The sequence below is a fragment of the Leucoraja erinacea genome, chromosome 5 (assembly GCF_028641065.1).
Source record: "Leucoraja erinacea ecotype New England chromosome 5, Leri_hhj_1, whole genome shotgun sequence".
NCBI lineage: Eukaryota > Metazoa > Chordata > Chondrichthyes > Rajiformes > Rajidae > Leucoraja > Leucoraja erinaceus.
Genome location: NC_073381.1, coordinates 1,512,400 through 1,525,436, shown reverse-complemented (window position 1 = coordinate 1,525,436; position 13,037 = coordinate 1,512,400). Strand labels below are relative to the sequence as shown.

The 13,037-nt window shown below is 45.4% G+C and overlaps 1 protein-coding gene across 1 annotated transcript in view; it reads left to right on the top strand.

Annotated features, from left to right (window-relative positions):
- The first annotated feature begins 251 nt into the window (after positions 1 to 251).
- The window catches only part of armc2 (armadillo repeat containing 2), a 119,410-nt gene continuing 106,624 nt past the window's right edge, over positions 252 to 13,037 (top strand). The window contains exons 1-4 of the mRNA XM_055634977.1: positions 252 to 404; positions 3,253 to 3,534; positions 7,405 to 7,477; positions 11,809 to 11,968. Coding sequence (XP_055490952.1) covers positions 3,278 to 3,534; positions 7,405 to 7,477; positions 11,809 to 11,968 — 490 coding nt within the window. The 5' untranslated portion in view covers positions 252 to 404; positions 3,253 to 3,277. The remainder of the gene's footprint in view (positions 405 to 3,252; positions 3,535 to 7,404; positions 7,478 to 11,808; positions 11,969 to 13,037) is intronic.

The window sequence follows — 13,037 nt, the reverse complement described above, 5'->3', positions numbered from 1 at the left end:
CACACACACACTGCAGTGACGTCACACATACACACACACTGTAGTGTTGTCACACACACACACACACTGTAGTGACGTCTCACACACACACACACTGTAGTGACGTCTCACACACACACACACTGTAGTGTCACACACACACACACGTGACACACACACACACACACTGCAGTGAAGTCACACACACACACACACTGCAGTGACGTCACACACGCACACACACACAATAGGACGTGACACTTTACCGTGACGTCACGTCTGGGCATCGCGTCGCGGGGACTCCAGGGAGCGGGGCTGCGCCTGCGCGCTGGTGCCCGGCGGAGCCCGCCTTTCCTCAGGCGTTCGCCGGCTCCGCAGCGACTGGAGGCGACCGGGGCCCAGAGACGCGAGTCCGCTAGATGCAGGTGGGCAGAAACTCTCGAGCGAATTGAGCAGGAATGGCCGGTCACGTCACGGAGGGAGAAGTGTTTTTAAAAAAAGAAACTCCGTCGACGAGTCTCCGGCGAGGCGGAGCGGGCCCCGTAACCATGGAAACCCGGCGCCGCGCCACAACAACCGCTGCCGTCGTCATGGCCACCACCCGGAAATGACGGACGTTTCCGCTCACGGGGTCGGGGATGGGGTCAGCGCCTCCCCCACGTGGTTGCCAAGGGCGACGTCGCCCCTCTCCCCCCCCCCCCCCCTCCCCCCTCCACAGATGCTGCCCGGCCCGCTGGGTCCCCAGCACATGGTGTGTGTGTGTGTGTTGCTCCAGATCCCAGTATCTGCTGCTCATTCACGCAGCAGTAACATCTCACTGGCTTTCCCAATTACTTCCCGTATTGGACACGAGGGTCTGAGCAATAGACAATAGACAATAGGTGCAGGAGGAGGCCATTTGGCCCTTCGAGCCAGCACCACCATTCAATGTGATCATGGCTGATCATCCCCAATCAGTACCCCGTTCCTGCCTTCTCCCCATATCCCCTGACTCCACTATTTTTAAGAGCCCTATCTAACTCTCTCTTGAAAGTATCCAGAGAACCGGCCTCCACCGCCCTCTGAGGCAGAGAATTCCACAGACTCACCACTCTGTGTGAGAAAAAGTGTTTCCCCGTCTCCGTTCTAAATGGCTTCCCCCTTATTCTTAAACTGTGGCCCCTGGTTCTGGACTCACCCAACATCGGGAACATGTTTACTGCCTCTAGCGTGGCCAAGCCCTTAACAATCTTATATGTTTCAATGAGATGCCCTCTCATCCTTCTGAATGGACATGAGGGTGTTGCCAGGACTCAAGGGTCTGACCTAAAGGCAGAGGTTGAGCAGGCTGGGACTGTATTCGTTGAAGTGCAGGAGGATGAGGGGTGATTTTATGGAGGTGCAAAATCATGAGAAGTAATTGAAGGAACAGCGCCTCATATTTTGCCTGTAGACAATAAAGCTGGAGAAACTCAGCAGGTGAGGCAGCATCTATGGAGCGAAGGAAATCCCTTCTTCAGACAGAGAATTGGCCTCCACTGCCTTCTGAGGCAGAGAATTCCAAAGATTCACAACTGTGTGAAAAAGATTTTCTTCATCTCCGTTCTAAATGGCCAACCCCTTATTCTAAAATTGTGGCCCCTGGTTCTGGACTTCCCCAACATGTTTCCTGTCTTTAGCATGTCCAATCCCTTAATAATCTTATATGTTTCAATAAGATCCCCTATCATCCTTCTAAATTCCAGTGTATACAAGCGCAGTCGCTCCATTCTTTCAACATATGACAGTCCCACCATCCCGGGAATTAGCCTCGTGAATCTATGCTGCACTCCCTCAATAGCAAGAATGTCCTTCCTCAAATTTGGAGACCAAAACTGCACACAATGCTACAGATGTGGTCTCACTAGGGCCCTGTACAACTGCAGAAGGACCTCTTTGCTCCTATACTCAACTCCTCTTGTTATGAAAGTTATGAACCCAACATGCCTTTAGCTTTCTTCACTGTCTGCTGTACCTGCATGCTATCTTTCAGTGACTTATGAACAAGAACACCCAGATCTCATTGTACTTCCCCTTTTCCTAACTTGACACCATTCAGATAAGAATCTGCCCTCCTGTTCTTGCCACCAAAGTGGATAACCACACATTTATCCACATTAAACTGCATCTGCCACTCACACAACCTGTCCAGGTCCCCGATCCTCATAGCATCCTCCTCACAGTTCACACTGCCACCCAGCTTTGTGTCATCTGCAAATTTGCTGATGTTACTTTTAATCCCTTCATCCAAATCATTAATGTATATTGTAAATAGCTGCAGTCCCAGCACCGAGCCTCGCGGTACCCCACTAGTCACTGCCTGCCATTCTGAAAGTGACCTGTTAACCCCTACTTTTTGTTTCCTGTCTGCCAACCAATTTTCTATCCATGTCAATACCCTATCCCCAATACCATGTGCTCTAATTTTGCCCACTAATCACCTATGTGGGACCTTATCAAAGGCTTTCTGAACGTCCAGGTACACTACATCCACTGGCTCTCCCTTGTCCATTTTCCTAGTTGTATCCCCCAAAAATTCCAGAGGATTAATCAAGCATGATTTCCCCTTCGTAAATCCATGCTGAATTGGACCGATCCTGTTACTGCTATCCAAATGTGCCGCTATTTCATTTTTTATAATTGACTCCAGCATCTTCCCCACCACTGATGTCAGGCTAACTGGTCTATAATTCTCTGTGTTCTCTCTCCCTCCTTTTTTTTTAAAGTGGGATAACATTAGCTACCCTCCAATACACAGCAACTGATCCAAAATCTATAGAACATTGGAAAATGATCACCAATGCGTCCACAATTTCTAGAGTCAATTCCTTAAACACCCTGGGATGCAGACCATCTGCCCCTGGGGATTTTGTACGTTCTATACGGAGTTTGTACGTTCTCCCTGCGACCAAGTGTGTTTCCCCCCACGTGCTCCGGTTTCCTCCTACACTACAGAAAGACGTCTAGGTTAATAGGATAATTGGCTTTGGTAAAGATTTTAAATTGTCCCTAGTGTGTAGGATAGCGCAAGTGTACAGAGATCGCTGGTTGGTGCGGACTTGGTGGGCCGAAGGGCCTGTTTTAGTGCTGTATCTCCAATGACAATTATTCATATTGCTGTATGTAGAATCGTTCAGCATCTTAACTCCGTTTAGAATTGGCAGGGTTGTAGATATCAAATGTACACTGTAGCATTTTTCCATGTGATAAAGATTGTTGAGTTGACAATCATTTCTCTTTTTATTTTCCCCACAGTGCATATTCAAATTGTGTATACGACATGGAGAATTTCCAGGGTTACTCATCTGCTCTGGGAAAGATGCAGTCTCCAAGGACTAAAAGAAGTGTAAAAGCTTCAGCCTCTGTACGGCATTCAACATGTCAACCAAAGACTAGTGCAGAAATTATTAGTGAGGCCCGAACTTCACTGAGAATATTAAAGACGCAGAGACCATTCACCCCAAAAGATGACCAAAGGAAACTGTTTGGCTTGACTTCCTCTCGTACTGAAGAGATTAGGCCTCCATCTTCTTTCAGGTATAGATGTCAGATGGTTAGATTTCTCAATTTCTCAATATATATTTCTCAATGTTTATCAAAGTTGTCAAAGTTTATCAAAATTGTTTTATTACAAGAGGAATCGAATATAGGAGCAAAGAGGTCCTTCTGCAGTTGTACATAGCCCTAGTGAGAACACACCTGTAGTATTGTGTGCAGTTTTGGTCCCCTAATTTGAGGAAGGACATTCTTGCTATTGAGGGAGTGCAGCGTAGATTTACAAGGTTAATTCCCAGGATGGCGGGACTGTCATATGCTGAGAAAATGGATCAGCTGGGCTTGTACACACTGGAGTTTAGAAGGATGAGAGGGATTCTCATTGAAACATATAAGATTGTTAAGGGTTTGGACACACTAGAGGCAGGAAACATATTCCCGATGTTGAGGGAGTCCAGAACCAGGGGCCGCAGTTTAAGAATAAGGAGTAAGCCATTTAGAACGGAGACGAGGAAACACTTTTTCTCACAGAGAGTGGCGAGTCTGTGGAATTCTCTGCCTCAGAGGGCGGTGGAGGCCAGTTCTCTGGATGCTTCCAAGAGAGATCTAGATAGGGCTCATAAAAATATTGGAATCAGGGGATATGGGGAGAAGGCAGGAACGGGGTACTGATTGGGGCTGATCAGCCGTGATCTCATTGAATGGCGGTGCTGGCTCGAAGAGCCGAATGGCCTACTCCTGCACCTATTGTTTCTGGTTTCATCCAATGCGCTAACTCTTTTTGAAGGTGAATCAAGCATATTGTATGTCTGATATTAGAGCCACAGTTTTATTTTTGTTTTGGGGATTTATTGAACTAATTATCAATTCCTGTTGCGAGCGAGCAGAAGAAAAGCAAAACAGAGTAAAATGAAAATTCTGTTCATTGCTTGGAAAATGTGGATATTCAATGGGACCGATATCTCCTATACAGAAGGGTTTCAGCCCGAAACGTTGCCTATTTCCTTCGCTCCATAGATGCTGCTGCACCCGCTGAGTTTCTCCAGCTTTTTTGTGTAACCTTCGATTCTCCAGCATCTGCAGTTCCTTTTTAAACTCTCCTATACAGAGTTTAGTTTAGAGATACAGCGCGGAAACAGGCCCTTTGAACCACCGTGTCTGCGCCGACCAGCGATCCACGCACACAAACACTATCCTACACACACCAGGGACAATTTACGGTTATACCGTGCCAATGAACCTACAAACCTGTACAACTTTGAAGCGCGGGAGGAAACCAGATCCCGGAGAAAACCCACGCAGACATAGAACATACAAACTCCGTACAGACAGCACCCATAGTCAACATCAAAACCAGGTCTCTGGCGCTGTAAAGGCGGCTGTGCCACCTTAAAAAGGCCTACTGCACTGATCTAATTGTACTGTACTGCAACTAAACTGTCCTCTCACCAGCTACAGCGTGCCCTGACCTTCCATCCACCATCTACTTTATTGGAGACCGTTGAACTTTAATCTGACTTTATCTTGCAATTAACGTAGCACCTTTTATTCTTATCTGTACACTGTGGACGGCTTAGTTGTATATAATCCAGTCTTTGACTGGATAACACGCAACATCAAAAAGGTTTCTCACTGTCCCACAGTACACGTGGCAATAATAATTAACTAAACAGAACACTAAAACTAAACAGTAATAATAAAGAACCTTTATTAACCTGAAGAAGGGTTTCGGCCCAAAACGTCGCCTATTTCCTTCGCTCCATAGATGCTGCTGCACCCGCTGACTTTCTCCAGCATTTTTGTCTACCTATAATAAAGAACCTTCCTTGATTGCTTATTTGTACTGATCTTTGGTATACCCCACAAACAATTTTTTTTCAGTTTCTTGGTACATGTGACAATGTGATCATCCAACTCAGTATCCTGTACCTGCCTTCCCTCCATACCCTCTGATCCCCTTAGCCACAAGGGCCACATCTAACTCCCTCTTAAATATAGCCAATGAACTGGCCTCGACTACCCTCTGTGGCAGAGAATTCCAGAGATTCACCACTCACTAACTTTTTTCATACAGAGAGTGGTGAATCTCTGGAATTCTCTGCCACAGAGGGTAGTTGAGGCCAGTTCATTGGCTATATTTAAGAGGGAGTTAGATGTGGCCCTTGTGGCTAAGGGGATCAGAGGGTATGGAGAGAAGGCAGGTACGGGATACTGAGTTGGATGATCAGCCATGATCATATTGAATGGCGGTGCAGGCTCGACGGGCCGAATGGCCTACTCCTGCACCTAATTTCTATGCAAAAAAACCCAATACTAACAGCAGAATTGGACCTGGAGAATTGTGCACAGTTTTGGTCTCCTTATCCAAAAGAGGATAGAAGGCACAGCATGTGCAAAGATGTTTCATCAAAATGGATGCTTGGACAGGTTTGTCATGTGAAGTGGGATTCATTAGGTTAGACTTGTATTCTGTAGAGAAAACGTTCCCAACCGGGGGTAAATTGCACCTATCCAGGGTGTAATTTTGTTGAAGGTACACAAAAATGCTGGAGAAACTCAGCGGGTGCAGCAGCATCTATGGAGCGAAGGAAATAGACAACGTTTTGGGCCGAAACCCTTCTTCAGATTTTGTTGATTCTGGATTTGTACATAATTTTTCTCATTGACTGACTGTGTTTGGTTCTGGTAGACCGGTATCTGTTCATCACTAGTTGTTCATTAAAAAGTGAAATAACATTGTTATGTCCTATTAAAGTTGCCAGGGGTAAATGGGGCGAAAAAGGTTGGGAACCCCTGCTGTAGAGTAAGGAGGAAATGTGAGGAGATCTCATTGCAACTTACAATAGTCTAGCCAAGGGTGGATGCAGGAAGAATGTTTCATCTAGTTGAGGAGTCTAGACTAGGAGTTACAATTTCAGAATACTAAAGGGCCTGTCGCATTTTCACGACCTAATTCACAACCTTTTTTACTCGTGGACATTTTTCATCGTGTTGAAAAAACGCCCCGACCTACGGGATGCCACGAGTACCTACGACTAGCATCACGACCTACCCATGACCTACCTACGACCTCCTACGACCTTGTGACGACCATGCTGCGAGTATGAGTCAAAGTCAAACTCGGCAGAGGTCGTGAATTAGGTCGTGAAAGTGGGACAGGCCCTTTAATCTCCCCTTACATGGCAAACAAGGGCGGCACAGTGGCGCAGCGGTAGAGTTGCTGCCATACAGCGAATGCAGCGCTGGAGAACCAAGTTCCATCCTGACTATGGGTGCTGTCTGTACGGAGTTTGTACGTTCGCCCCGTGACCTATGTGGGTTTTCTCCGAGATCTTCGGTTTCCTCCCACACTCCAAAGACGTACAGGTTTGTAGGTAAATTGGCTTGGTAAATATAATAATTGTCCGGAGTGTGCGTAGGATAGTGTTAATGTGCGGGGATCGCTGGTCGGCGCGGACTCCGTGGGCCGAAGGGCCTGTTTCCGTGCTGTATCTCTAAACTAAAACTAAACTAAATCAGGAATCAGTCTCGTGAAGCATCTTTGTACAGTTTGTTTTGACTATGCTTGCACTCATTTTGTTTACTCAAGGTCAGCTATATTGCTATATTTAACCTTGTAATATTACATTTTGGGGATTTTTACATTGCCCTTATGCAATATTGCCACAGACAGCTGTGGAGGCCACGTCAATGGATATTTTTAAGGCAAATATTGGGCAGATTCTTGACTAGTACTGGTGTCAGAGGTTATGGGAGAATGAGGTTGAGAGAGAAAGATAGATCAGCCATGATTGAATGACGAAGTAGACTTGATGGGCCGAATGGTCTTATTCTGCTCCTATAACATGAATATCTATAAAAATCTCATCGTAAGTACCAGGAAGAACTAAATTCCATGCATTATTTCTACAGCCTTCATGCTCGCAGTTTTGAAGGAAGTGAATCAAGACCCTTGTCAGTAGCACGGCTCAGCCCACTGGATCACGTGAGTAAAACAACAAACCAAAGACAAGATACACCAAATCTTGTAGATGCTGGAATCCGGAGCAATAAATAAACTGCCCGTGGAACTCAGTGGGTCAAGCAGCATCTGTGGAGGCAAATGGCCTGATGACGTTTTGGGTCGAGGCCCTTCCTATGGACAACCTATTTGAACTTCAGTTTGAACACTGTGGCTATAGAACATAGAACATTACTGTGTAGGAAGGAACTGCAGATGCTGGTTTACACTGAAGATAGACACAAAATGCTGGAGTCACTCAGCGGGACGGGCAGCATCTCTGGAGAAAGGAAATGGGTGACGTTTCAGTCTGAAGAAGGGTCTCGACCCAAAAGGTCTCTTATCCTTTTCTCCAGAGATGCTGCATGACCCGCTGAGTTACTCCAGCATTTTGTATCTATAGAACATTACAGCACAGGAATACGCCCTTTGGCCCACAATGTCTGTGCCGAACATGTTGCCAAGTTCATCACTTATCCACCTGCATAAAATCCATATCCCTCCATTCCCTGCCTATCCAAAAGTATTTTAAATGTCATTGTCATATCTGCCGTCACCACCACCCCTAGCAGCGCGTTCCAGGTGAAAAAAACTTGCCCCGCACATCTCCTATACTTTGTCCCTCACCTTAAAGCTCTGGCCTCTGGTGTTTGATTTTTCCATCCCAGGAAAAAGATTCTGACTGTCTCACCCATCTATGCCTCTCTCATTTTCATATACTTCGCATTTTCAAATATCCCTGCAACCTCCGGCGTTCCTGAGCAAACAAATCTGTCTAACCTGTCCTTTTCTGCCAATTACTTTATAATGAAGCAGAGAAAAATTCTTATCAGAAGTGGTGGAAAATATATTGTAATGGATCCATTTTTCATCTATAATTTTCACCAGTTTAATTATCTCAGCACTGGGAACATTTGGTACGATTACGTTTGGTTTAGAGACACAGTGTGGAAACAGGCCCTTTGGCCCACCCAGTCGGTGCCGACCAATGATCACCCGTACATTAGTCCTCTCCTACACATTAGGAACAATTTACAGAAGTCAATTAATGTACAAACCTGCATGTCTTTGGGATATGGGAGGAAACTGGAGGAAACCGACGTGATCACGGTGAGAACGTGCAAACTACGTAGAGACAGCACCCATGGACAGGATCGAACCCAGATCTCTGGCTCTATAAGGCAGCAACTCTACTGCTACGCCACTATGCTGCCCTCGTTGAGATATCTCTGAGTCAGTTATGGGAAAATAGCTAGGGGACCTACTGATAAATAGAGTCATGGAGTTTTTCAGCTTGGAAACAGGCCCAAGTTGCCCATGCCGATCAACATGTCCCATCTCCACTAGTCTCACGATACGATACACAGACCTTTATATATCCCAGGAGGGAAATTGACTACCTTTCTACTTTTGGCCCAAAGCCCTCTAAGGTTATTCTACCCACGTACCTGTCTCAATGTTTCTGAACCGTTGCAGTAGTGGCTGCCACAACCACCTCCTCCAACGCTCGTGCTATACGTCCACCACCCTTTGTGTGAAAAAGTTACCCTTCAGGTTCCGATTAAATCTTTCTCCCCTCACCTTAAACCTATGTCCTGGGCAAGATACTCTGGGCAAGATACTCTGCATTTACCCGATCTATTCATCTCATAATTTGATCCACCTCTATAAGATCCTCCTGCGCTCCAAGGAATAGAGCTAAACCTCTCACTATAGCTCAGGCTCTCGAGTCATGGCAACGTCCTTGTTAATCTACTCAGTACCCTTTCCAGCTTGACAACATCTTTCCTATGACATGGTGCCCAGAACTGAACAGCTTGATCCTATTGAGGATGTTTACATGTAGTAATTAAACCAACGTTTGTGATGTTGTGCATGAAAGAATATCCTCATGATATTTGCGGTTTATATTAACTCCCACAGTTTATATTAACTCCCTCAGTTCAAACTCAACCCATCATCTTTATAACGCAACACAATGAACTGCAGATGTTGGACTCTTGAGCAAGACAGAGTGCTGGAGTAACTTAGCAGGTCAGGCAGCAGCGGTGGAGGGAATGAGTTGGAAGAAGGGAAATGTTCCCTGTCTACTCCCTTCAGAGATGCTGCCTGATCTGCTGAGGTCATAGAAACATAGAAACATAGAAATTAGGTGCAGGAGTAGGCCATTCGGCCCTTCGAGCCTGCACCGCCATTCAATATGATCATGGCTGATCATCCAACTCAGTATCCCGTACCTGCCTTCTCTCCATACCCTCTGATCCCCTTAGCCACATGGGCCACATCTAACTCCCTCTTAAATATAGCCAATGAACTGGCCTCGACTACCCTCTGCGGCAGAGAGTTCCAGAGATTCACCACTCTCTGTGTGAAAAAAGTTCTTCTCATCTCGGTTTTAAAGGATTTCCCCCTTATCCTTAAGCTGTGACCTCTTGTCCTGGACTTCCCCAACATCGGGAGCAATCTTCCTGCATCTAGCCTGTCCAACCCCTTAAGAATTTTGGAAGTTTCTATAAGATCCCCTCTCAATCTCCTAAATTCTAGAGAGTATAAACCAAGTCTATCCAGTCTTTCTTCATAAGACAGTCCTGACATCCCAGGAATCAGTCTGGTGAACCTTCTCTGCACTCCCTCTATGGCAATAATGTCTTTCCTCAGATTTGGAGACCAAAACTGTACGCAATACTCCAGGAGTGGTCTCACCAAGACCCTGTACAACTGCAGTAGAACCTCCCTGCTCCTATGCTCAAATCCTTTTGCTATGAAAGCTAACATACCATTCGCTTTCTTCACTGGCACTGTGTGTTTTGCTCACCCTTTTTACAGTCAAACGTCTGTGTGCATGATTCCCAATCTCAGGAGACACAATGCATTCTTGTAAGATTTAAATCAGGCTTCCACAGTACAACAGACATGCTGCTTAAACTTAATTAAGATTTCCAAGGGCCTGTGAAATTAGGCATACAATGGAGATACTGCATACATACCTGGATCAAGCAATTTAGTTTTTCCTGTAGTATGATCCACAAAGAGTGCATCCCTTGATCTCCTTTGCCACTCTTGCCGACCCTAAACAACACACCAAAATAAAATGGAACATTAAAAAAAAGGATTGGCCTGTGAGGCCCCACTTATCTGCTTTGACTTTGAAATAAGGACTATTATAAATTTTACATTGGAATATTCAGTGAAAAGTTGGCCACCAATAATGTAGTACAGGTAGTTACATTGTGCTGTAAGGGTATAGTTATGGGTGAACACGTACAGTTATATAACCATATAACCATATAACCATATAACAATTACAGCACGGAAACAGGCCATCTCGGCCCTACAAGTCCGTGCTGAACAACTTTTTTCCCTTAGTCCCACCCGCCTGCACTCATACCATAACCCTCCATTCCCTTCTCATCCATGTGCCTATCCAATTTATTTTTAAATGATACCAACGAACCTGCCGCCAACACTTCCACTGGAAGCTCATTCCACACCACTACCACTCTCTGAGTAAAGAAGTTCCCCCTCATGTTACCCCTAAACTTCTGTCCCTTAATTCTGAAGTCATGTCCTCTTGTTTGAATCTTCCCTATTCTCAAAGGGAAAAGCTTGTCCACATCAACTCTGTCTATCCCTCTCATCATTTTAAAGACCTCTATCAAGTCCCCCCTTAACCTTCTGTGCTCCAGAGAATAAAGACCTAACTTATTCAACCTATCTCTGTAACTTAGTTGTTGAAACCCAGGCAACATTTTAGTAAATCTCCTTAACTCCTGCGTGGAGTTGAACTCCCATATGGTCTTTCTCCTAACTGGTTCTCTGCCTCTGAGGGCAGTGGAGGCAGGTTCTCTGGATGCTTTCAAGAGGGAGCTAGATAGGGCTCTTAAAAATAGCAGAGTCAGGGGATATGGGGAGCAGGCAGGAACGGGGTAGTGATTGGGGATGATCAGCCATGATCACATTGAATGGCGGTGCTGGCTCGAAGGGCCCAATGGCCTACTCCTGCACCTATTGTCTATTGTCTATTGCCTATTGGTTAGCACGCAACAAAAGCTTTTCACTGTATCCCGATACATGTTACGATAAACGCGACTCAAACTCAAGCTAAGTTTGCGCGTGAGCACGTGAATTCCCTCCCACATCCCAAAGACATGTGGTTCGATAGGCTAATTGGCCTATGCGAATTGCACTTCATGGGTAAGGAAAATAGGATAACAGAGAACTAGTTTGAACGGGTGATCAGTAATTGGAGTAGACTCAGCTTATTAAACTTGTTAGAATGTTGTTTAAATTCTGGACTTTGCTTTTCTCTGGATCAGAAGCCAAAAATTGCTACCTGTAAGGATGAACAGCCTCCCATTCCAAAACCGCCGCTGGACCCAATCGAGATTAAAAGAGTAAGCAGTGCTCGTGCCCGATTGTTTAAAGTAACTTCCCAGGGAAATCTTCTGCCTGACAAAACGAGTCATCCTGAAGAAAGTAAGTAGCTCAAAATATTTACACCCAGTTGGGTAATTCATTGTTTCATTTTGATTCTTGGAAAAAAATAAAATTAGTTTTGTTACTGAAATGCTGAAGTAGTTTTGTAACTGTACTCCCCTGGTAATTTTGATGTAAACATAGAAACATAGAAACAAAGAAAATAGGTGCAGGAGTAGGGCATTCGGCCCTTCGAGCCTGCACCGCCATTCAATATGACCATGGCTGATCATCCAACTCAGTATCCTGTACCTGCCTTCTCTCCATACCCCCTGATCCCTTTAGCCACAAGGGCCACATCTAACTCCCTCTTAAATATAGCCAATGAGCTGGCCTCAACTACCTTCTGTGGCAGAGAATTCCAGAGATTCACCACTCTCTGTGTGAAAAATGTTTTTCTCATCTCGGTCCTAAAGCATTTCCCCTCTATCCTCAAACTGTGACCCCTTGTCCTGGACTTCCCCAACATCAGGAACAATCTTCCTGCATCTAACCTGTCCAACCCCTTAAGAATTTTGTAAGTTTCTATAAGATCCCCCCTCAATCTTCTAAATTCTAGCAAGTACAAACCGAGTCTATCCAGTCTTTCTTCATATGAAAGTCCTGACATCCCAGGAATCAGTATGGTGAACCTTCTCTGTACTCCCTCTATGGCAAGAATGTCTTTCCTCAGATTTGGAGACCAAAACTGTATGCAATACTCCATGTGTGGTCTCACCAAGACCCTGTACAACTGCAGTAGAACCTCCCTGCTCCTATACTCATATAAAATTATTTAATGCTAACGACTACTCACAATCTTTAGACTTTAGAGATACTGCGGTGACCAGCGATCACCCCGTACACGGGCACTATCCTCCACACTTGGGACAATTTGCAATTTTACCAAAGCCAATTAACCTGCGAACCCTTACGTCTTTGGAGTGTGGGAAGAAGCCGGAGCAGCCAGAAAAAAACAACGTGGTCACTGGGAGCACGTGCAAACTCCGTACAGCCATCATCCATAGTCAGGGTGGAACCGGGAACTCTGGCGCTGTAATGCAGCAACTCAACAAAGTCAGTCAAACTC